General features: G+C 37.4%; 1 protein-coding gene across 13 annotated transcripts in view; it reads right to left on the reverse strand.

Annotated features, from left to right (window-relative positions):
• The window catches only part of PRRC2C (proline rich coiled-coil 2C), a 99,703-nt gene that overhangs the window by 25,047 nt on the left and 48,243 nt on the right, over positions 1 to 26,413 (reverse strand). For 11 of the 13 annotated variants that reach the window (XM_082436901.1, XM_082436898.1, XM_082436903.1 and 8 more), the window contains exons 12-20: positions 25,016 to 25,649; positions 18,992 to 19,161; positions 18,287 to 18,536; positions 16,743 to 16,953; positions 13,307 to 15,559; positions 10,859 to 11,067; positions 7,070 to 7,224; positions 4,810 to 5,647; positions 4,306 to 4,391 (exon numbers count right to left, since the gene is read on the reverse strand). In XM_082436901.1, coding sequence (XP_082293027.1) covers positions 4,306 to 4,391; positions 4,810 to 5,647; positions 7,070 to 7,224; positions 10,859 to 11,067; positions 13,307 to 15,559; positions 16,743 to 16,953; positions 18,287 to 18,536; positions 18,992 to 19,161; positions 25,016 to 25,649 — 4,806 coding nt within the window. The remainder of the gene's footprint in view (positions 1 to 4,305; positions 4,392 to 4,809; positions 5,648 to 7,069; positions 7,225 to 10,858; positions 11,068 to 13,306; positions 15,560 to 16,742; positions 16,954 to 18,286; positions 18,537 to 18,991; positions 19,162 to 25,015; positions 25,650 to 26,413) is intronic. The other 2 variants (XM_082436896.1, XM_082436895.1) reach the window with 2 other exon arrangements.

A 26,413-nucleotide genomic window follows, 5' to 3' on the forward strand; every position in this document is an offset into this window, starting at 1 on the left:
TCAAGTTAAAACAAATGTAAAACATCATTTAAAACAAATGTAAAACAAATACAGAAAGGCACCACCAGCAACAGATAAACAAATGAATTAACGGGGGGGGGGGGGGGGGGGGGCAGAAAAAAGATAGGAATTCCAGTGTCACCCACTTCTGCTTTGAAAATAAAATGAATTAATATACATGAAAGTACTCTGATTGGTAATGGCGTGCACACACATCAGAAATTCATTCATCAATTAAACTGCTAATTTACGTAATACCTTCTTTGTGCTAGGCGCTGATCCAGGCAGACACTACCAATCTAACTTGCATTATAATGGATGAAGAAAATAAACAACTAAAAAGTTAGACAAGGGATATGCAAAAATTAATATATGGTTAAACCACTTAGAAAAAGGCCCTAGGAGGTCATACTGACACTGAATCTAAACTATAGGATTAGTGGAAGGTGTTTCTGGCAGAGCAAACATCTAGTGTAAAGGTCAGGAATTAAAAAAAAACCCAAAAAGCTAGTGAGGCTGGAACACAGCAGGTATTAGGAACAGTGGCAGAAGATGGACAAGCAGACGGTTAGATGACATGGGGTTTTGTAAGCCTGAGGGTGTTTATAACAATGTCCCCCAGTGGACATTCAAAACCACAGACAGTACTCAACAGTACACATACTGTGTTTTTTTTCCTATACATACATACTGATGATAAAGTTTAATTTACAAATTAGGCACAGTAAGAGAACATCCAAATTGCCAGCCACACTATTTTTGCGCTTTGGGGCCACTATTAAGTTATGTAAGGGTTACCCGAACACAAGCACAGCAAAATGACCAACTTGATAACCAAGATGGCTACTAAATGACTAATGGGTGGGTGGGAACACTGGATTTCATGACACTATTATTCAGAAAGGTGTGCACAATTTAAAACTTAAGAACTGTTTATTTCTGGAATTTTCCATTTAATATTTTCAGGCTGTGGCTGACTGCAGGTAACTGAAACCACAAAAACTGTACTTAACCTTTTCATGGAAGAACAAACAAAAAGACAAAACTAGGGACAAAGTTAAACTTCAGGCCTTGGTCTTGTAATCAAATCACTATTTCATATCATTTTTGCTACCCCTGAATTAAGTGTGTCAATTACTGTGTAAGGTTATTGTTATATTTATCAGTATGACAATGTCATCAGTAGGAATAAGGCATGTCATTCAGATCTATTTTTAATATCTGAACATTCACTTTCAACTATAGACAAACAGTACTGATATAACTTCGAATAAACATCTCTGTTTTAGTCAATGTTGAAATTTTCTAGTCAGTTCAATATAAATGTACAATTAATTTTAGAAGAGAGAATGGTGCAATATTTAATAACCGAAAGCTATTGATTTTATGTATAAAACAATAAAGAACTTATAAATAGTTAAATGAATAGGCAAATAGTTAATGGGACTTAGAGAACGTCAGAAAATTTTAGGAAGAATATTATATTCTTTGAAACAAAAAATGTCTATAAAATATACATAAGACAAGGAGAGACGATAAAATCATTCTATCCAGAAAATATAAAGAACATAAACAGGATGAAGAAAAATATGCATGAGAAAAATGAGATACCAACAAAACATCTTGCTGCTCCAAGAGGCTGAAGAAGAATGTAAGCATCCTTTTAGTATTATCAACTTGTAGTAGAATGTCTACGACAAAAATCTTGCAGCTGAGAGATTATGGTCCCTGTACTTTAACGTCAATTTAAAAACCTGGACCAAACATTTTAATAAAATTATTAAACCAGTACACTCATCCAAAACAAAGAAAAGAAACTTTCTACTCCATCCTTCTCATTAGTAATGAAAAATCAACTTTCTGTACAAGAAATGCTCTAATTAGTCATAATGTCAAAACAAACAGGCAGAGGAAAAATGATTAAACTGAGCATCTCAGATACAGAATCCAGTGACTCTTAATTCTATTTTTACAAAGAGTTCTCTGTAGAACTTAAAAAAATCAAAACAGATGATGAGGCCTACTCCAGACCTAAGTCAGAAAGCTGAACTGGGGGTAGGGAACAGCAGGAAGACTTCCCTGAAAAGAAAAAAGAAGGAAAAAAAAAAAATCTCTTAACTGTATCTTCCTTGACATTTCTCTGCTCCCCTTTTACGGCAAAACTATTCTAGGTTCTCTACACAGTCGGCCTTCTCTCAGCATCCATGGGCTCCACCACCCTTGGATTAAAAAAAAACAAAAAAACACCCAAGAAAGTTCCAAAAAGTGAAACTTGAATTTGCTGCACACCGGCAACTATTTACATAGCATTTACATTGTATTAGGTATTATAAGTAATCTAGAGATAAATATATGCAAATACCGTGCCATTTTATACAAGAGACTTGCGCATCCTTGGACTCTGGTATCCATGGGGGATCTTAGAACCAATCCCACTGCGATACTCAGGGACAACTGTACTCATCTTTTCTCCCATTTTCTCTTAAATTCACACTAACCAGGCTTTTGCACCGAGTGCTCTACCAACATTGTTTTTGTCAAAGTCACCAGTGACCTCCACATTGTTAATGCCAACTGTCAATTCGCAGGGTCTGTCTTACTTGACCTTCCAGCAGTATTTGACACACTTGATTTATCCCTCTTTAAACTCATCTTTGACTTGGATTCCAGGACACTTTTCTCATCACTTAGCTTCTCCATCTCCCACAACTCCCTGAGTTAGGACTCGGTTTTTGATTCCCTTCTCTTTTTCTAACTACTTTTATACCTCATTCTCCCTTCGTGACCTCAACCAACCTCATCACTTAAGCACCATCTAATGACTTACAGATTTATGTAGTCAAACTAGACTATCTTCTCTGAACTACAAATTCTTATATTCAACTACCTACTTGACATTTCCACTTAGATGTGTAATAAACATCTTAAATCTAGCAAGTTCAAAACTGAATTCCCTGATCTTCCCCAATGATGATTCATTTTACAGCTTCCCAATCTCAACTGATGGGAACTCTATCCCTTTTGCTGCTCAAGTCAAAAGCTTTGGAGATAACTGACTCCTTTTTCTCACATATCACATTTAATTCATCAGTAAATTTATGAGCTCTATCTTCAAATACCCAGAAACCAACCATTTCTCATCACTTTTAATGTCACTTTCCTGGTTTAAGCTATCATCATTTGATTATTGCAACGGCATCTTACCATCTATTCTTCGCTCCCACAGACTGTTCTTAACAGACTACTTAGAATAGTCTTTTAAAAAGTCAGATCCTGTCACTCTTTTTCTCAAAACTACCTACTGTCTTCCTACCATGCCTGAAGTCCCTACCAGATCCTCCACCTATTATCTTTCCAACCTCATCTGTTCTCTTTTCATCCCTTACTTCAATCCAGCCATATGGACCTCTTCAAACACACCAGGCATGCTCCTGTGTTAGGGTTTTGTATTTACTATTCACTGAACCAGGAATTCACTTTTCCTTAGACAACTGAATAGCATGCTCTCTTACCTCCTTCAAGTCTTTAATTCAAATGTCACCTAAGTAGCCTTTTCTGGCCACCCTATTTTAAGCTGTCTCCACACCCCTTGGGAAATTCCTTATACACCTTCCTTGCTTTTGCTTTCCTCCTCAGCACTGATCACCATTTAACATTCTATGTGTTATTTATTGTTGGTTCTCCCCAACTACAATGGAAGCCCCATGAGCGCTGGGCTTTTATTCTGTTTTCACAGCACCACCCACTTTTTCTAAGGCCACAGGTTAGGACAGTGTCTGATACATCACAAGTGCTCAATAAATGTTTGTTCAATGAATGAAGAATTGCTGGCCTAAATAGCCAATTACCAATACTGTGTGTTTGAGAAATTATGTTAGAACAACCTCCCGGAAACTCTGCTTCTAAGTAACTATACTGCATATCATTAAACATGCATATTATGCATGTTTATTCAAACATGCATATCATTAAAAACACAAAACAGTCCAGAAAATAGTAATTGCACTTACACTCTCTGTGTCACAAAGCTAGAAGTTTTAAAATGTTAACCTTAATATGTCTAAAGGTGAGAAGCAGCTTATAACTGTTGAGATTCAGTAGCATTAACATCACTTGGGAACTTATTAGAAATGTACTCAGGCCTTAGCCCAGACCTAATGAATCAGAAACTCTGGGCATGGGTCCCAGCAATCTACTTTAATAAGCTCTCCAGGTGATTCTGATGCATGCCAAAGTTTGAGAAACTGTTTTAAGGAAACTCTGCCACACTAACCCCACAAAAGCCATTATTAAGTCTGTTCCTACCTCTGATGAAGTAGCTGATCCAAATGATGTTAGGGGCTTATTCCATGCACTGACTGAAGGTGGCTGTGGTGGACTAATGGGACCTACTGAGAAGGAGAAGCCACAGGAAATATGACCATTAAAATTTAGAGGCTAATAATCTTTAACCCATTTAACCCTTTCTTTTAATGGTAGCTAGATAATAAAACAATGACTTTTCACATGGTATATAATACTTAAAGAGATTCTTGCATACCAAAATAAATATAATCTCCTCCAAAACATTGTACTATTGTTTTATCAACACAAAGTTGTGTCCATAAAATATGGCTGTTAAAAATATAACACACTTGTCTTAGAAACAAAGGTTTTAAGAAAGGAAGCTAAGAAAAGATTACTGTTACTGCTTCCTACTGAGAAAAAAGAAATGGCTAGGAAAAAACATACTGAGTATATAAATAAAATTGAAAACAAACCCCCAATTCCCATGCCATTTCCACCCCTCACTTCTGGTTGCACACTTACATTTCTTAGAGATGTCATTCAACACAGCTGGTGGGGCCACCTTGTTATCCCATAATTCAGTTGTAAGAGTGCCATGTGACTGTGGGGTCTGGATGGGCTTTCCTGTGGCTACGTAATCTGCGCCATTAGGTGTCTGAGCTGAAGGTAGTCTAATTGAAGGAGGGGGCTGTTTTGAAGACTGTGTTGTAGTCTGTAGTGGACTCTGGACTGGTTTGTGAGTCTGTCCCTGAGTCTGGGCTGGGGCAGTAGGGGCTGGGACTGAGACTTGGACTAGGGCAGGGGTTGGGGCTGGAGCTGGGGCTGGGGCTGGGGTTGGGATTGAGGCAGGGACAGTCGGGGCTGAGATGGGGGCAGCTGGGGCTGAGGCGGCTGGAGGTGGAGCTGAAGCTGGTGACAGAGCTGAAGCAAGGATGGGAATTGAGGCTGAGGCAAGGATGGGGACAGAGGCTGGGGTGGAAGCGGAGGCAAGGATTGGGGTTGGAGCTGGAGCTGCAGAAGAGGCTGTGGCTGTAGTTGAGGTGGAGGCTGGAACTGGAGCTGAGGCTGAGGCTAAGGTTGGGAGTGGAGCTGAGGTGGTGGTAAAGACTGGGACTGCAGCTGGGGCTGGAACTGGAGCCGAGGGCGATGCTAGAACTGGGGCTGGGGTTGAGGCTGGAACTGGAGCTGAGGTTGTGGCTGGACCTGGAGCTGAGGTTGAACCTGGACCTGGAGCTGAGGCTAGAGCTAAAGCTGGAAGCTGTGCTTGCTGGGTTCCCGTAGCCTGTTTTTTGGCAAATCTTGGTGGGAGCTTAGAAGTCTGACTTCTTCCTTTTTCATTTGCATTCTTTTTATTCCAGACCTTAAAAAATTTGCAGGAATCATTTCTGTCAGTAACACAGCTGAAAGTAATAGTTCACACAGACATTCCAACAAAGTTATCTACTGCTAATTTAGCTCCTTTACTTTACAAAATAGCTACTTGATAGAATAAAAACATCCAGGTTGCCAATCAGATTTTAAATTACAAGATGCTATAGGGGAGGGCTTCCCTGGTGGCGCAGTGGTTGAGAATCTGCCTGCCAATGCAGGGGACACGGGTTCGAGCCCTGGTCTGGGAAGATCCCACATGCCATGGAGCAACTGGGCCTGTGAGCCACAACTACTGAGCCTGCGCGTCTGGAGCCTGTGCTCCGCAACAAGAGAGGCTGCGATGGTGAGAGGCCCGCGCACCGTGATGAAGAGTGGCCCCCACTTGCCGCAACTAGAGAGAGCCCTCGCACAGAAACGAAGACCCAACACACAGCCATAAATAAATAAATAAATAAATAAATTAAAAAAAAAAAAAAAAGAGTTAGGAGCTAAATAATAATTTAGATACAACATACTTTAAAAAAAAAAAAGATGCTATAGGGGAAAAAAGACAAATATGTATTAGATATTCTTGATATACAGGTCCACAATCTCTTTTCCACTATTCTGAAATTAAAGAAATTAAGTAAATTCGCACTAAATTCATTTGGCAGCAAAATCTGACCCCACCTGACAAAAAATTACTTACTTAACTCATGTTTGCCACAGAAGCATTAATTCTGGGAGTGTTGCTGGGTATTATGCTATATAAAATATGCACTAATGTATCTTCCTAAACAATAATAACAAATAAATGACTTCTGAAAATATCTAGTCCCAAGGATTATATTCAATTAAACTCAATGTTACCATCCACATAGGATTTTTACAGTGTTTCCTGCTTTTAAGCCCTCTCATCTGTTAGGGCTCTTTATTGCTATGACCCATGTGCTCTATTTATTTTTATCCTGTGTCAGCATTCAGTAAAATGGGTGTTTCGGTTGATTTAAAGGAAATAACTTATTGTGATTCATACTATTTAAATGAACTAATTTAGATTACAACAGAAACTTGTATAGGTCAAGAATCTGCAAGTTATTAGAGATAATGGCAGTTGTATTCATTAAATTTCCAAGATGATTTAAAATTAACCCTAACTCTGCAATGAAGTAAGATGGGGCAAATAAGATATATTTTGAAATAAAGTAAAGATGGTTTTCTCTAAGGCAAACAGTGAGCTAGTGATTACATTCTACTTAAAATTTACCTCATTCTGGTTAAAAACAGTTTAAAGTTGTGAAAAATCAGGTCATTCTCAACACTTGAATAATAAATGCAGCCCTGACCTTATAGGTGGATAGAAACTTTGACCATTTCCTAATATATTTTGGGCAACAATCTAAATAACGAGCAACAAATTGAAACGCTAAACCTGTATGATTTGTTCTTCCTTCTTTCGGCGTTCTTCATCCTGTAAACGTTTCTGTTGTTTTTTGGATACAACTTCAGTAAAACCATCATCATTCAAATTTGACTGGGGGTCTTCAACTACTGTTACTTCAGGATGGTCATCAATTATAACAACACCTACAGATATACAAAAAGATTTAAAATGATATTTTTTTTTCAATTGAAAAGATAAATAGAAATGTTTAGTCCAGTAGTGATTAAAAAATAAAAGACATGGCAAAGATCTAGTTCTTATAACTCATAGTATATAACCCATTTCCCATAAAATGGCCATTTAGCAGCAAAATTTGCAAAGATTTCATAGATATATGAAAAGATTTTGTAAACAAGGTTAAAAATAAAAGTCCTGAGACTATCTACTTTGAATGATATATTATACATCTTTTTTTCTTAAGCAATGTAGTGGTAATGCCTTGTTTTTTAAAAGAAAAATCAAAATTGTCTTATCGTAGTCAAATCACTTAACCTCTACCTCTCCCAGCCTCAAGATGTGTGCTGTGCTGTAAAGATCTACGTAGTACTTTATCTCATTTGCATCTAACCACTCTAAGAGGTGGTTATTACTATTGTTTCCCCTTTACAAAGGATGTAATAAGCTCTGAGAGGCTGATGTGCTAACAACGCGGTGTTGAACAACTAAGCTGGTCTTATGGTTCTTAACGCCTCTAGTTTACGTAGACTATTGTCTATAATGTGGAGCTGTTAAAAACATGAAATACATGTTAAAGTTCCATGTGAATGTAAAGTGGCATAGATGTACATACATCATAATAACCCAGTGGAAGAATAATTCAAGATATACTTTCAGGGTTTCCCTGGTGGCGCAGTGGTTGGGAATCTGCCTGCCAGTGCAGGGGACGCGGGTTCGAGCCCTGGTCTGGGAGGATCCCACATGCCGCGGAGCGGCTGGGCCCGTGGGCCACAGCTACTGAGCCTGCGCGTCTGGAGCCTGTGCTCCACAACAAGAGAGGCCGCGATAGTGAGAGGCCCGCGCACCGCGATGAAGAGTGGCCCCCGCTCGCCGCAACTAGAGAAAGCCCTCGCACAGAAACGAAGACCCAACGCAGCAAAAAATAAATAATAAATAAATAATAAATAAAAAATTAAAAAAAAAAAAAAAAGATATACTTTCAACTCATTGTCTAACTAACAATTATTCCGGTTATCTTGTTAAATTATTCTATATTCCAGTGAGTATAAGAATTTTAGATCCATTAACTAATACTTAGAAGAAAAATAAAAATAATCCAGGTGATGTGATTTTGGGTTGTAGGTATAATGTTTGCACAATAAATATAAGAAAAGGGTGAGGCAATTCAAATAAATTATTTTAATTTTGCAAATATAAATATATAATATGTTCTGATCGGGAAACACATAATAAAAATAGATATTTGCTTGGGAATTATACATATACAATTCAGAATGGTGATAACTTGCGGGGGGCTGGCAAGAGAATATGACCATGGAGTGGACCATAGGGAATCTACTGGAAAACAGTTCTTTTTAAATAGCTAAAAATTTGCATTTATAGAAACACTGACAAGGAAGCAAAAAATAAATACTAAGACTGGCTTTCACTCTTTATAAACCTATTACTGTTATTGTTTTTCTAATAAAAATTTAATTTCAAAGGAAAAAACCAATTGATTCTGATTTATCTATGACACTTCTACTTGTGTTCTAAATCCTTTAAGAAATTAACTGTGTATAACACAACACTGTAAAGCAATTATACTCCAATAAAGATGTCAAAAGAAAAAAAAAAGAAATCAACTGTGTAAAATGGAGCATATGCTCATCTCAATGCAAGGTTTTAGTCCAACATTTCTAAAGATGTCATGCACTCCAGTATTTCAGACTTGTGAAGAGACCTCTTCATAATTCTAAATTCGTCTCGGTTTTTCACTTAAACTAAAAAGTGTGTGTGTTTAAAGCTCATCTTCATAGTCATGCCATCACTCATTATTTAAATTTTCTTGCCTAAGAGCTTCGTTAGAAACCTTTTGAATAGTTCACTCAATTACATGAAGCATTTAAGGACATGTGAACAATACTTTGTTCTCAACACCCTGTTCTTGCCTGGTGCTTTGTAACATTTTGGGCTAACGGGACATTATTAGGAAGACCATTTTAAGGAAATTATAGAACATTTTTAGGAAAAGAACCTAAAGATGACTCTTAAAATTAACTTCAACAAGCTAAAACTAATAGCTCAATTTCCATTATCAATTCAGAAATAACTGACTTCTTACCTTTTTATATTGTCTTAATCCAATAATATAATACTTTGCAAAATTTCTACTCCAGAAGTTGTTTGGAAAAAGAGAAACTAGTAAACAAATATTTGAGAAATCTGCCATGTTTTGTGGACTTTTGTAATCTTCACTTGTCATTTTCCAAATGTGGTGTTTAGATGGATGTTAATCTCTTCTCATGGACCACAGTAAGATTAGCATCCAAGCTTCCTATGGATTTACTTTAATCACTTTCTCTAAATCAGAACTTTCCAACTTTAGCAGTATTAACATTTTGAGCTAGCTGTCCTGTGCACTGTAGGATGTTTAGCAGCATTCCTGGCCTATACCCACTAAGATGTCAGCAGCATCCAGCCACCAGTTTTGACACCAAAAACATCTCCAGAGATTGCCAAATGCAGAACCATCCCTGTTAAGAACCACAGTTCTAAAAATTCTTAAAATGCACAATTAAGATAAGTTTATTTCTTTCCCACGTGAATCCTAAAATGGTAGTCTAGAATTAGCTCTCAAAAGTTTGCGTGCATCGGAATCACCTGGAGAACTGGTTAAAACACAGATTGCTTCACACTCCAAGAGTTTCTGATCCAGCAGGTCTGGGGTAGGGCCCAAGATTCTGTATTTCTCACAAATTTCCAGGTGATGTTGATGGTCTGAGGACCACGCTTTGAGAACCGCTGGTCTAGAAATAATAATGCCAAAGTCCTGGGCCCAAATCAAATTTAGTATGTATAAGTAAGTATTAACTAGATGAAAGAAAACTCTCATCTACATCTCGAATACTGGAATAACAACAGTACCTAACCAAAGTTTCCCATTACTACTATCTGGTCTTAACTTAGTAAATCTCTCAATCTTATTCAGTATTTCCAGCTTAAGTCTCATCTGAATGAATGGCAAATAGCACATTTTTACATGTATCAATGTAAGTGTCTACTCATAGAGATTCCTTATTAACTTCTTCATCAAATATTTCCTTCTTGCTGTGTTATCCTTCATATTTGATATCCTATCACTCCATGGCTTTCTGAAAGCATTTATCCATAGCCACACTACCTCCCATCCTATTATTTATTCTCTATTTATCGTATCTTAGATGTCAATTTTATCAAGGTCATAACTCACTGAGGTTAACATTTCTTTCCTTTCAGACACAGAATATGTACAGATATAACTAAGCATCTTCACATTTGGTTTTCTGTGCTTCCCCACACCTGTTTAGCAAGGTAGGGTGGTTAATTTCCTCCTTTTTTTTTAAAGAAGAACAGTGAAACTCTGTGGATTATCTTTAACAAGAATTTTATCAAGCGCTCAAGCCTATGCTAAAAGCTGGTGTTATTTCAGTTAAAGGTATATCAGTTGGTGATTCATAACCAGTCTCTATCTCTACCTTGAAGTCCAACTCTTTCTTGTTTGATGACTTATTTACAGTATCTATTTAAATGTAACAAATAGATAAACAGATAGATATATAAAAGGGACCTGAGACGCACTTGCATAGTTGTTGAGATCAAACTGTGATAGTGCATCCACTTTCTCTTTGGGTTTTTTAGGGCCTGGTTTGGGCTCTTCTCTTTTTTTCCCAGTAGAATCTTTGGAGTTCTTTTGTCCTGTACCATTAGGTGCTCCTTCCTGGTGGTGTGCAGAGCTGCCATTGACAGGATCAGCACCAGCTGTGCCTGCTGACTGGTCATCAAATGGCCTACAAAATAATAATTTGAGATTTTATTACTACCTCTACATATCCGAACAAAAGAAAAATGCTCTTAGTGGCAGTTTCTAAAGTTCAATCTAAGAAGAAATAACAGTGGGATAGAAGACCCTAACTTTAAAACCAACAAGCTTCAGTGACTTTTGTTGGGTACAACTTCACTAAGACGGAGCTTCCCAGTAAAGGAAATAAGACAAGCTCCTTAGGATTCTTTCCAGCAATTAAATTCTAGAATTCTAATTATCCTCTGAAGGTTCTTATCATGTCTATTCTTTCTGCGTCTATCATGTTATAAATGAGCTATCAACATTGTTTATAGCAGAAAATTTCTGTGATCCAAGCTAGTCCAAAGTATTCACTAGTGGATCTTCTCCACAAGAGGGCAGCATATGAAAAATTTTTTTTTTAAAGAATTCTATGCTTACACTACAAGTATGTTTTTCTTTAAAAAAGTTCAATCAGATTTATATACATGTAAACATTTTAAAAACCAGTTTTAATATGGAAACGATTCACTTCACAAAACCAAAGGTATTTCTACGGGGTTTTTTTTACCTAACAGATTCTTTTCTTGGGTTCATTTTACAAAAACTTCATGAAAATACACCATGAAAAATGGCCTTACCAATTCATTTTCAGCTCAGTCTATAGTATTACTCAAGATAAAAGCTTAGAAAGAGCCTGACAAAAAGCATGACCTCAAACAGGTGAAGAATGAATTCATTTCTTCTAAATGGGACTCTTGCAAAACATTCATTTCACTACAGCCAGTAACTGCTATTTCTGCAGGTTCAAAGTTGTTACCATCTACATAGCACAAAAGTCTTGCTAAGTAGTTGAGATCTACAGTGCACACAAATCAGATCAATTTTTCCCTTGAGTATTATTACTTGAAATTCTAATAGTTTGGTTACAGTCAACAACTATTGATACGTTGTTATTGTAACTTATATGTTATCCTATTCTTTTGACTTTTAAAGGGAGGTTTAAATTCTGTGTTAAGCAGGTACTCAAACACAACTGGTAGTATTATTTCCCTGGAACTTTTTCTAAATTATCAGAAAGCAAAAATATTTTCGCTGACTGGTATAGTAACCTGAAATGCTGAAATGCTAAGTGTAAGTAACTAACCAATGCAGATTAAGATACCTTTGCTTGAATAAATTTCCTACCAGCTCAGGCTGCAAATCTGGGAATTGGTTTAAAAAAAAAAAACAACGGGCAGGTCATTAATAGTTGCTTACTATATACCAGGTGTTACATTAAGTGTTTCACAAATATCATGTCACTAAATCTTCACACATTTTTATAAGTACTATTACTTTCTCCCCCTTTTACTGGTGATGAAGCAGAGTTTATATCACTAGTAAATACCAGAGCCTAGATTTAAAACTAGGAATAACGCTACTTTATAATGTTTCCTAATACTAAAAATAATAATAATAATTTATTATAACCAACATTTTAATATTTAAAAAAACAGACCAAGTTTAGCATAGTTGAGAAAAATTCTTTTAAAACCACCACCAATGACATGGTATGTATGTTACTGGTGGCCTTGGTGGTTGGGCAGGACTTTGCTTTCTAGGCCTCTCTCTAAGCTGGATCATTTATTGTAGGTTTGCAACTTGAGTGAGGAATATTATTTATCCTTAAGTTTCAACATTCACTCTCTAGAAACCAGTACAGAGTGACTGTATATGGTTACAACATGTTAAGTCCCAGAGGACACCTGTGAGCACCAGTTTTCCAAAGAGAAACCAAGAGAGAAAGGCAGGCTGCTCATCGTCAGTAAGATGATTTACCAAATGCAAGACACTGGATAGGTCCTGCCCTAGGTGTGTAGATTTCCCCAAACCTACAAATTCCTAACAGGACTCTTTTGGGAAATGTAACGTAACAACAGGCAAAGACTTCTGAAACACACTAACCTCTTTCTCAAGCACCCTTACACTTTTAGAATAGAAAAAAAATTCTAGGAGAAGAATGTCTTGGTCCTCTATAGACTAGCTCCTTTGCACAGTTCAACCAAGAAGTATACTTTTAGCTTCTCTAAAGGTGCAAAAGTAGGGAATTCCCTAGTGGTCCAGTGGTTAGGACTCTGTGCTTTCACTGCCGAGGGCCCAGGTTCAATTCCTGGTCAGGGAACTAAGATCCCACAAGCCACATGGCGGCCAAAAAGCAAAAAGAGAAGGTGCAAAAGTAATTCTATCTAACACAAAATACTCACCCTCGTTTTCCACTTTTTGATGGTGGGCCACTTCTCCTTTCATTCCTAGGACCTGAGAAATTCCTTCCGGATTTGGGTGGACCATTGTTGCCACGCCGATTCTGGCGATCTATGCCAGGTCTCTGACTAGAAAAACTTCTCTTTGCTATTTCCCTTTTTGGAGGTAAAACATTCTCTCCAGCCTTTACAACCACTTGTGCATTCAAATCAGCATTTTTTTTTTCATCCCTTTCGCGCCTCTCATTGAAATCACTGCTTTCAGAAGCTGTTTCCCATTCTTCATTTGCCTGATCTGAAGAGTTCTGATTAGATAAGTCTGGTGTCTTATTCCCAGAAATATCCCCAGCAGTATTAACTGGTTCTTGAACCACATTACTAACTGTGCCATTTGTGGGCACTGCCACCTCATTGGTTTTTGAAGCAGCCTCCCTCTCTCTTAGCCGTCTAAATCGGGGAGGTTTATCTTGCCTCGGTGGTCGGGTAGGACGCTGCCTTCGGGGCCTGTCTCTAGCTGGGTCAAATTTTCTCTCAAATTTCGGAGGCCGTTTATCTGCTGGCATAGGAATAAACTGCTCATGTCTTCTTGGTGGCTCTCCATCATCTGGTTTAGGAGCTTCTGCCTGCCTTGGGTTCCACTGATTGTCCCGATAAGCAGGTCTTCGTAAAGTGGAAGGGCGTGACGGGCGACCTCCAGGATCCCTTCCACCACGTCTGAATGTTCCCCCTCTGCCTCGCCTTGTAGGCTCTCCTTTAGGAAGGAAGCCTGGTTTAGATTTATCATCATCCCTTACAAAAGGTTTTTCTAGAGGTCTACTATCTATTCGGACATGATTTTCAGGCTTGAAAGAAGATGGAGGCTTTATAGGTTTTTTGTTTTCAGACCGTTCCTCTCTTTTGGGAAGTTTACCTTTGCTTAAACTATCCTTGTCACTTGCACTTTCATGAATTTCACTGTCTGTGTCAGTCTCTGAACCTCGCTGTCTTCTTCTTTTGGGAACTACTTCAAAATCAGAGCTCTCACTTCGTGTTTCACTTTCTTCTCGTTGTCTGAGGGGTCCTGGGGGCACATGCTCTGCTCGTGGCTTATTGTCTCTATACTGAGGATAGTCTCGAGTGTGCCCTCTACCACCCCGGCCACGCCCTCCATAAGAGCCTCTATAGCTTCGCCCTCTGGAGTAATATTCACCTCGGCCTCGACCTCTGTATCCTTGATCTGGAAACCAATCTCTATCTCTAGCTTCTTTCCAATAGGTCCTAGGGGGTAAAGTTGATTCTTTCTTAGCTGTTGGTCTTAAATCTGGTCGAGACCTCTCTGTAACAAGGTCTTTGCTGATGATTTTCTCAGGTTGCTTTTCTTCCTTGACTGTTGGTACTGTGACAGTTTGCTGGTTTACAGTTTTAGCTGCAGGCTCTACCTCAACACTACTTACAGGTTCCAAAGGCTTCTCGGTATCTTGAGGTGGCTTTTGCACCAAAGTTGATGGTGCAGTTTCTACTGAAGGAAATTTCTCTGGTTCTGGTTGAGGTGGCAGTGGAACCGACTGTGGCTGAAGTGGTGCCACAGGTGGTGGGGGTGGAGGAAGAGGTTCTTTCTTTTCTATCTTTTCAGGTTTTGCCATTTTTTCAGTGACCTTTTCTCCCTTTTCTCCTTCTTTCTCCTTCCTTTGCTCTCGTTCTTCTTTCATATCTCTAAGTATAGGTTTTTTAATAGGACCTGATCTTCTCACAGGCCTATCATTACCTTCTTCTCTTCTGCTGGAGCTAGGCCTTGGGCCCCAACGAGTTTCCGATTTAGATTTATACAGTTTTTCAGGTTTCGGTCCTTCAGAAGATCGTATAAAGCCCTCTTTTTTTGGCTTTTCCTCTGGTCTTTCTGCTGGTTCCTTTGAATCAATGCATCTGCTAGTTACTTTAGGAATGCTTGCAGATGGCTCATTTCTCTGCTCCTCTGACTTCTGAGTATGGTTAGATCCATGGGAAACACTTCTTTTCCGGGCAGGCTGACTTTCTCCAGCTGAAATTCGCTCTTCTTGAGTGGATACAGTCTTTTGATCAGGTACATCAAAACAAGCAGGCTGATTATTTGTGTCAGTATGATGAGGTCTAATGTCTTCCACTGATCTGCTTAAAAACTTCTGTACTTCTGTCTCACTTGATTCTCTGACAAAGTCTGCTTTTGGATGAGCCTCTAACTGACTATGTTCTACTGGATAAGCCGCAGTTATTTGTTCCTGATCCAATGGGGCTTCAGGCCTATGATAAGGAGAATTCAAAGAAATAACAGCCATCAAGGCAAAAATCTTTCTCACAGGTACATGTACAGCAAAATAACCCCTCTAATTTAAAAAGAAAAAATGGATCCTAATCATAAAGAGCTTTATGTCTCTATAAAAAGTTTAGTGCAACATTATTCATAACAGCCAACAGAAACAACCTAAGTGCCTACCGACAGATGAATGGCTTAAGAAAATGTGGTAAATGCATACAACAGAATGTTGTTTAGTATTAAAAAAAGAAAGAAAATCCTGCCATATGCTATATCATGGATGAGGACATTACACTAAGTGAAATAAACCAGTCACAGAAGGACAAATGCTGCATGATCCCGCTTATATATACTATATAATGTAATCAAACTCATCCACACAGAAGGTGTGATTGCCAGGGACTAGGAGGAAGGCGGAAATGAGTATGATTAAATGGGTAAAAAATTTCAGTTGTGCAAGATTAAAAAGTTGTAGAGATCTGTTGTGCATTATGCTTATACTACACACTTAAAATTTTGATAGGAGGGTAGATATGTTGTTTCCACCCCCACAATTAAAAACAAATGAAGCTCATTCCTTAAGAGGAAGTTTAGAACATGCTGATGTGAACTTTTAATCCACTGAAACTAGTAATTTCCACTTATAACGAGAGTACACTAGAGTAGGTCCATCTTTCCCACTGAATCAGAATTTTAAAACACCATAACATATACTCCTTAAAAGGGCAGAAGTTCTAACTTCATGGTTATAAACTGTTAGAGATCACCAATTGTCTGATACTTCAAAGTAACTCTGTTAATTAGTGTTTGTCCTTAACTCAGCCTTAGAATTAAATGTCTACCATATTTCTCGTCAGGGGAAGAACTACATCCACACTTTAGCCACATTACATGTCAAGTACCTAATCAACAGCAGAATCTTGCCAATTTTAACATCTACCACTAAATTTCAGCATTTAACTAAGTGTACAGAGCTACGTCACAAAATGCCCTAATCAATACAGAAATGCCAGAAAAAGGAAAATACGTCCTAGAATGAAATAAGGCATACTAAATGGGAGAAAATCAGATCGGTGGCTCAGTCCTAAATCAGAAAGATCTTCAGAGAGACTACACAGTTTTCGTTTCCCCACAATATTCTATTGGTCTACTAATAATTTTAATAATTACCTTACATCCTCAGGTTCTTCTGTTGCCTTGGGAGTGGTAGCCTGCTGAGGCTCAGTATGAGGATAGGGATCTGACCCCCACATCATACGAGGCTCAGAGAGGGAAATTGCATGATCTCTTGCAGAGCGAGCTATATGCTCAAATGACTCAGAGCTGCTCGGTGACCCTTCCATCTGGTCTCTTCTCATTAATGGCTTAGGAGGAATCATTCCTATACAAAAGATCAGAAAAAGATTGGGGGTGGGGGTAGGAGAACGAAGGAAACAAAATCATTACAGACGTAGAATCTACGTTATTACTTAATTACTATTTGGACATTCTATATTTAAACCAAAGAAATACTTTTGGCAAGTAAAACTGATTAATTCAAAAAAATAATCAGTGAAAATTATATTGAGTTTTTCTGTGAATGAGATTTTTATTGTTGCTGTTAAATAGATTTAAAAATTGAGGAAGCAAAGCAAGCAAAACCATTAAGAACAGCCTATTTTACTTTAAAGGAAAGAAAAGATAATGCCTATAAAAATCAGATAGCAGGGCTTCCCCGGTGGCGTAGTGGTTAAGAATCCACCTGCCAATGCAGGAGACATGGGTTCGAGCCCTGGTCTGGGGAGATCCCACATGCCGCGGAGCAAGTAAGCCCGTGCGCCACAACTACTGAAGCCCGCATGCCTAGAGCCCGTGCCCCGCAACAAGAGAAGCCACTGCGATGAGAAGCCCGCGCACCGCAACGAAGAGTAGCCCCCGCTCTCTGCAACTAGAGAAAGCCGGCGTGCAGCAACAAAGACCCAACGCAACCAAAAAGAAATAAGTTTATAAAATAAAATTTAAAAAAAATCAGATAACAAGCACCATGACTCTACGCATGTTAAACATTATGAGAATTACACCAAATGATAAATTTTCAGAAAAACATTTTCTATAGAAAATCCCATTAATCTAGTTTAGTTGATCAATATGCTATAAATTATGCCTCTTAAATTTAAAATTTTCAGTGTAAATTTTAAAATACAGATGTGATTCTTGATCATATTTTTGTCACCTCTAAATTTTCCTCTACACTGTCTTGGTACTGGATTATCTGGATTTATTCTGATAAAGACTGCTATTTTATTTGTTTTTAGCTAACCTATTAGGAAATCCAAGTGTTAGGCTGGCAAATGATAGAGAAAATTTAAAAGCTGTAATATATAATATATGGACAAAATTCAAATGCTGAAACACCTGAAGGAATAAAAACAATGTAGTGAATAACAGATATTATAACTAAGATAGTAATTTTCCATCTGAAAATTTTAAAATAGTATTTGCAAGAGAGAAAATATATTTTCTCTTCGGTCTTACCACACTGTTGGTACAGTATCTGGCATTTAACTACTCTATGCTGAGAGAAGACACATTATTTTATGACTAAAAAGTCCTATTTAAGTTCTTACTAGATTATAACTCTCAAAGGAATTCAGACTAAAAACGTGGGGAAAATGAAAAACTTTGCACTTGCAAAACTGCAAGTGAGCCATGAGACAATGCCACCTTAGACTTACCCGGATGAATGGGTGGAAGATCCATAGCAGGTCTACCTGACATCATTCGCGGATCCATGTATGACTGCATCATGAGCCACCTTGGATCAAAACCCATAGAAGCCAAGTGCTGAGGGTGAGGCTGCATGGGCTGGTAAAGAGGTCTGTGTGGTGGTGGAGGGACAGCACCGCCGGATGGCTGTGAGGGAACCGTTTGTGGAAGTACACCTTGCTGCTGCTGCTGCTGCCACTGCTGCTGTTTCATCTGTTCCTAAAAAAAAGCAGGACCCCACATCTGAGACTTTAGCTCCATGCGATAAATTAATATAATCAATCAGAAAATAGGCTTTGTGAAACCTTGCCGGAAAAGTACTCCAAACACATTTGACAGTGAGAGGTGGCAAGACAAAAGAACAAAGAATGAGTTATGACATTTTGCCTTACACTTGACTTAAGCAACTAAACACTCATTAATTAAACTGCAGAAACCACTTCCTAGAAAGGAAGATGGTTTCTATAAATGAGGCAGAGGGAAAAAAGGAATGACATAGAAGTTTCACAGTAAAGCCCTTATCAACAAACTTTTACTAATTTAAAAGGGGGAAATTTTTCAGGGAAAATTTGTATGCTTTGTGTATTTTGAGTTTTATGTCAAATTATTTCTTATACTACTGAACAATAAACCTTTTTAATCACACATACAACATAAAATGTTTTTATTGTTACCTGCTGCCGCTGGAATCGTGGTGGTAAAGACTTCTGAAACTGTTTAAAATAGCCAGATAATATAGCAGGCCGAGGCTGAGACCCTGATTCTGGTTCTGTTTCATGTGCTGCTTGTGTGGTCTCCTTTTCACTGCGATTGCTATCTTGTCTACTGAAAACTGGGTCATCCTCTGCCCAAAGAAAAGGTGAAAGATATTATACTCATCAACGACACTTGACAAATACATGTTGTTTGTACTGGAGTGAAATAATTAGATTGATATATTTAAAAAGTTAATGAGGAAGAAAGCATCCTTACTCTAAAACACTTTTGTATTTTAATATTGGTAACCATCAATGAGGTAACATTAGATTAACAAAACCCTAGACTTTCTCAAAGCTGGATTCTTAAGACAGAAATCACATGCTCAAATGCTTTACCATACAAATGTCTGTATTTGATATTTTGTGATAATAAACCATTTCAAATACTACCTATTTTGCACTGTTTCACTAAATATTAACACTACTGTCAACATTTACTTGGGGTTCTCTAGGACTTAGGTGAAAACACAACTGGCCTATAAATACTTAAAATAGAACATACTGGTTTATTTAAAAATTTTTTTGATCAGGGGATGTTATCTATAAAGAAAACTAATGACTCTAAGTCTGATGACAACAGAGTGATCACCAGCTATCTTCAAATATATAAATCATTATTCTGTGATATACTTGAAGATAGCTGGTGATCACTCTGTTGTCATCAGAGTTTAAAATCATTATTTTATGTAAAGGGTATCAATTATGGTACATGAGAAGAACCATACACATCCCCCCCCACAAAAAAAGTTCTCATCCCAAAGAAAACCAGAGCCATATACATTCTAGAGAATGCCATTTGTCACAACTACAAAGCCATGTAAATTATAAATTCTTTTCTCAGAGAATTAGGGGTGGATTTTAATGGGAAAGCTAATATAATGACAATGGTAAAATGATGCAGTAAAGAATCACAAATCACATTTTGTCTGTATTACATTCAATATTAAAAATGTTAAAGAAAATAAAGTATTAGAGGGGAAAGAGAGCCAAGTAGGTGCAACATTTAAAAATGAAATGGGTACATCTCATTGATAAACCCAGCTAAAATTAAACTGCCATCAGAGGACATATAAAATGTGAATGAAAATAAGTATCACTAAATAACGATTATTAAAAACAAAACCATAATTAATTATGTATATATAGTGGCTGCTGATGGTTAAATTAATTAATCAGGGTCAATACATGTATTCAATGGCAGAACTAGGACTAAAATGAATTTCCTTATTTCTAATCCATGGTCCTTTCTCATTAACTGTGAATGAGATTCCCTAAGGCTGCTCTCTTTCAGAATTCATCAATTTTAAAGTATACAAATGTTTTTCATTTCTGTGGTGAGAAATTTTACTTTACCTTTTTTGAGTGTTTTCAGCAAAGTGCTTAAGATATATAATAAAAGCCCGTTATCAATATCAATTTATCTCCAGACTGCTTAATATAAAAATTTGTGAAATCTGGTAACTAAACAAATAATCCACATGGGCTGTATCTTATTTTTTTAAAAAATTGAGATAAAACACTCTTACTCTTTTTATAGTTACATTAAGGACCAAGTTTGAAGGTAACCCAGAATATAGATAAAAACTTAAAGCAAAACTTTAAACAGCTTTATAACTTCAAGCAGCAGGGTCTTATAGAAAGAGCATGGGTTTTGAGGTAAAAAAAATTTCAGTATTTCCATAACAGAAAATATACTGAAATAAAACTATTTCTATTTTAAATCACTGTTAACTCAAGCTATTCATTAAGACTGAATTTTACAGCAAGTTTGGAGCAAAGTTTTATTAATTAGAGTTTATAAGCCAAGCTGGGAAAGAACAAAAAAGCTGATTATAGCTAGCAAAGGCTTTGGGTTTTTTTTGGCAGCGCTGTGCGGCTTGCAGGATCTTAGTTCCCCAATCAGGGGTTGAACCCACGCCCCCTGAGGTAGAAGCACAGAGTCTTAACCACTGGACTGCCAGGGAAGTCCAGCGAAGGCTTTTTTCAAAAAGCATAATTACTGTCTGGTAAGCATATAAATGACCTACAGAAGCTTTTCTATTCACACTGGTAGAAAAACAAACATGAAATTATGAACTGAGTACAGTCATTTAATTATGACAATCCAAAATTCCCATTAACCTCTATTCAACTTAAGTTTTAGAGGTATTAACACATGTGAACAAATGAGATTTTATTTAGTAGTTAAATGTCTTGGAATCAGAAAAGAGTAGGAGAAGAATCAGCATCTCTTAACTATGAAGCTAATACAATTTTGCAGACAAAATAGAATTAAAGGTCATCTAACTATATGGTATCTACAATGAACTCACTTTAGATCCAAATATATAAATAAATTGAAAATGAAAAGATGGACAAAGATATTCCATGGAAATAGTAACCAAAAGAGAGCAGGGTGGCTACACTAACATGAGACAAAATTGACTTTAAATCAAAGAAGTTTTACAAGAGATAAAGAAAGTCATTAAATACTAATAGAAGGTTCAATACTGCAAGATAACAACAATTATAAAACATTTATACACCTAGTAACAGACCATCAAAACGTATGAAGCAAAATACTGACAGAATTAAGGGGATAAATAGTTGCACATTAATAGTTAGAGGCTTCAGTCTTCCCTGGTGGTTCAGTGGTTAAGAATCCACCTGCCAGTGCAGGGGACACAGCTTCGAGCCCTGGTCCAGGAAGATCCTGCATGCTGCAGAGCAACTAAGCCCATGTGCCACAACTACTGAGCCTGCGCTCTAGAGCCCGCAAGCCACAACTACTGAGCCCACGTGCCTAGAGCCTGTGCTCCGCAACAAGAGAAGCCATCACAGTGAGAAGCCTGCGCACCACAATGAAGAGTACCCGCAAGCTCGCTGCAACTAGAGAAAGCCCGCGCGCAGCAACGAAGACCCAATGCAACCAAAAACAAACAAACAAATTTATATATATATAAAAATAAAGGCTTCAACATTCCAATCCCAATAATGGCTAAAATAGCCACACAGAAGATAAATAAGGGAAAAGAGAACTTAATAAACCAACTAGATCCAACAGACATATACAGAACACTCTACCCAAAAACAGCATACACATTTTTCTCGAGGGACATTTCCAGGACAGATCACATTAGGCCACAAATTAACTCTCAAAAGAGTTAAAAAGATAGATATCATATTAAATATTTTCTCTAACCACAATGGAATGAAGTTAGAAATCACCAGAAGTAAACCTGGAAAATTCACAAATCTGTGGAAATTAAGCAATACACTCTTTAATGGCCAAAAGATCAAAAAAGAAAGTGCAAGGGAAATTGGAAAATACCTATGAGATGAATGAAAACAAAAGCACAACATACCAAAACTTATGGGATGCAGCAAAAGCAAAGCAAAGAGGGAAATTTATAGCTATAAATGCTTACATTAAAAAACAGGAAAGCTCTCAAATCAATAACCTAGAGTTACGAATTAAGGAATGAGAATAAGAAGAACAAACTAAACCCAAGGTTACTAGAAGGAAATAAAAATCACAGCAGAGATCAAGAAAATAGAGAATAGAAAAATAGAGAAAAATCAATGAAAACAAAAGTTGGTTCTTTGACAAGATCAACAAAATTGACAAATCTTTAGCTGGGGTGGGGGGGTGAACTAAAGAAAAAAGAAGACTCAAATTACTAAAAGTAGAAATGAAAGTGGGGACAATACTACCAATTCTACAGAAATAAAAAGGATTATGAGAGAATTATGGACAACTGTACACCAACAAACTGGATAACCTAGATGAAATGTACAAATTCCTAAAAACAAAAAATCTACCAAGACTAAGTCACAAAGAAATAGAAAATGTGAATAGACTTTTAACTAGTAAGGAGACTGACTTGGTAATCAAAAATCTCACGACAAAGAAAAGTCCTGGACCTGATGGCTTCACTGGCGAATTCCACCAAACATTTAAACAACTAACATCAACTCTTCTCAAGCTTTTCCAAAAAATTGAAGAGGAGGGAACACTTCCTAACTCATTTACAAGGCCAGCATCACCTTGATACCAAAGCCAAACAAGAACACTACAAGAAAACTACAGACAAATATCTCTTATGAACACTGATGCAAAAATTCTCAACAAAATACTAGAAAACAGAATTTAACAGTATACTGAAAGTGTTATACACCGTTTACCAAGTGGGATATATTCCTGGGATGCAAGGATGGTTTAACATACAAAAATCGATCAATATATTACACATTGACAGAATGAAGGGAAAATAACACATGATCATCACAATTAATACAGAAAAGGATTTGACAAAATTCAACACATTTTTATGATAAAAATACTCAAACTAGGAACAGAAGGAAACTACCTCAACATAATAAAATCCACTTATGAGAAACCCACAGCTAATACCACACTCAATGTTGAGAGAGAAAGCTTTTTTTGTAGGATCAGGAACAAGACAAGGGTGCCTCCTTTTGCCACTTTTATTCAACTTAGTACTGGATAATTTTGAGGGATTCAACACTGCAGTGGAGGAAGTAACTGCAGATGTGGTGGAAACAACAAGAGAACTAGAATTAGAAGTGGAGCCTGAGATATGACCGAATTGCTGCAATATTACAATAAAACTTGAATGGATAAGGAGCTGCTTCCAACAGATGAGCAAAGAAAGTGGTTTCTTGAGATGGAATCTACTCCTAGTGAAGACGCTGTGAAGCCTGTTGAAATGACAACCAAGGATTTAGAACATTATTACATAAACTTAGTTGGTGAAGCATTGGCAGGGTTTGAGAGGTTTGACTCCAATTTTGAAAGAAGATCTACTGTGGATAAATGCTATCAAACAGCACTGATGTTACAAAGAAATCATTTGTGAAAGGAAGATTCAATCGATGCAGCAGACTTCACTGTTGTCTTATTTTAAGACATTGCCACAGCACCCCCACCTTCAGCAACCACCACCCTGATCAGTCAGCAGCCATCAACACTGAGGCAAGACTCTCCCTCACCCCCACAGCAAAAAGATCATGGCTCAGTGAAGCCTCATTGATGGTTAGCATTTTTAGCAATAAAGTATTTTTAAGTTAAGGTATGTACATACAGTATATATATATTTTTAGACAGAATGCTACTGCACACTTAATAGTCTACAGAATAGTGTAAACTTAACTTTTATATGCACTGGGAAACCAAAAAATTCATGTGACTTGCTTTATTGCCATATCTGCTTTATTGCGGTGGTGTGGTACCCAACCTGCAACATCTCTGAGGTATGCCTGTGCTCAAAATAAATGAAAGCAGGCAGGGTCTCAAAGAGATATCTGTACACTCACAGTCACATGAGTGTTATTTAAAATAGGTAAAACATGGAATCAACACAAGTGTCCATCAACAGGTTGGGTAAGCAAAATGTGGTGTGTGTGTGTATTTATATGATGATTAGTAGCCTTAAAAAGAAAGGAAATTCTGTAATATGCTACAATGGACATTATGCTAAGCGAAAAAAGCCAGTTACAAAAAGCCAAATACTGTATGATTCCACTTACATGAGGTACTGAGAATAGTCAAACTCACACAGAAAGAAAGTAGAATCACCATCCAGGGAGGGGCTGGGGAGAGCTTCTGTTTAATGGATATAGAATTTCAATTTAAGAAGATGAAAAGAGTTCTGGAGATGGATGGTAGTGATGGTTCATTATGAATGTTTTCAATACCACTGAACTGTACACCTAAAAATGGTTAAGATGCTAAACTTTATGTTACATGTATTTCATCATAAAAAAAAAATTACAGAAAAAAACACATTTTAAAGTATCCAATAAAATTCAACCTCATCCAAAAAACACTAATCACTTTTATTTGGATTACATATTTTAAAAATACAAAAACATCCAATATCCACATGTAATATGAAGCCTTTTGTAAAGCTTATATAAAGACAAACAAGACTATTATACCTTTGTTACAGCTGTTTTCACTTTCTGGTTTTTCTACCATAGGCTCTAAAGTAGGTTCTTTGTGCTCAATTTTTTCCTCCACTTTCTCCCTTTCTTTCTTCTCCAACTCACATTCCTTTTCCTGTTCTTTCATCTTCTGCAGTTCTTTTTCCTTTTCTTGCTGCCGTTCTAGTTCTTTCTCTTTTTCTTGCTTTCTTTCCTTCTCCATTTCTCTCTGTTTTTCCTGCTCTCGCTCCAGTTCTTTTTCCTTCTCCTGTTGCCTTTCCCTTTCTTTTTCCCGCTCCTTCTCTCGCTCCCGTTCTTGTTCTTTTTCAAGCTCTTTCTCACGTTCCCGTTCCTTTTCTCGTTCTTTTTCTCGCTCCCTTTCTCTAATTTCCTCTGGAGAGGGTTGTTTGTCCACGATGCCAAGCTTTTCATCTAATCGTTTAAGTTTCTCTGCACATGCTGCTTTCCTTTGCTCTTCCATTCTTCGCTCTTCCTCTTCACGCCGTTTACGAGCACGTTCCACTGCTGCAGAAAGTTCTGACTGTTGTCTTCTTCTTTGCTTCCATATTTCATCTTCATCCGGGACCTGCTGCTTAGCGGGGAAAGGGCCTGGTCTTCCAGGTACTGCCTGTCGGTCTGGAGGAGGATGCTGAAACATTAAGATAAATTATCAGAGGAGTATGACAACAAAGGATATATCATAGACACGGAGCAGGAGCAAAATTCTCCAGTGCGTCAGAAATTTTCCTGAAAAACATACACATTAAACTGCAAACAAGTAACAATGTGGGGAAAATAGTAAATCTAGTTAATTTTCGAGAATAATTAATCCAGCCATCTAATATTTACTGAGCGTGTACCTATTTACTGTGCCAGACATTACTGCTCACTCAGTATTTGTTGAATAAAATTGGAAGTTGTCACAACATGAATTTCAAAATCTAAATTTAGAGACAAAGGAAATTTAGAATGTGAGTGCTTTAGCAGGAACTTCCAGAGATGGAATGCCTAAAGAGGGAGAAAAGAAGTCCATAAAGATGCAACATGGCAACACATGAGCCCTGAGAAGACTGAGATACAGTTACAAGGAAAGAGCACACAGTCAAAGATGCTAAGTGAAGGACATGGAGACATTGCTGCTGCTGCTGACATGCCAAAGGAGAGGAAATTCCTAAAAAGCAGCTTGGGTAGAGAGAATTCTATCTTTAAACTGAAAGATCCAGAAAGGTGTATCTAGATCCCATGGTGGAGAATGGGAGGATGACCTAAGAGGCTGAGTTTTAATGATTTAATTTTCAATTAACATGTTCTAAAACAATTACTACAAAGCCTAAAAATGCCAGCAACTTTGCAAAAACAAGCAGGATGAAAAAAAGCACATGAAGAGCTGCAACATCAAGGAACTAAAAAATT

The sequence above is a fragment of the Balaenoptera physalus genome, assembly GCF_965194825.1.
Source record: "Balaenoptera physalus genome assembly, chromosome: 1".
Classification (NCBI taxonomy): Eukaryota; Metazoa; Chordata; class Mammalia; order Artiodactyla; family Balaenopteridae; genus Balaenoptera; species Balaenoptera physalus.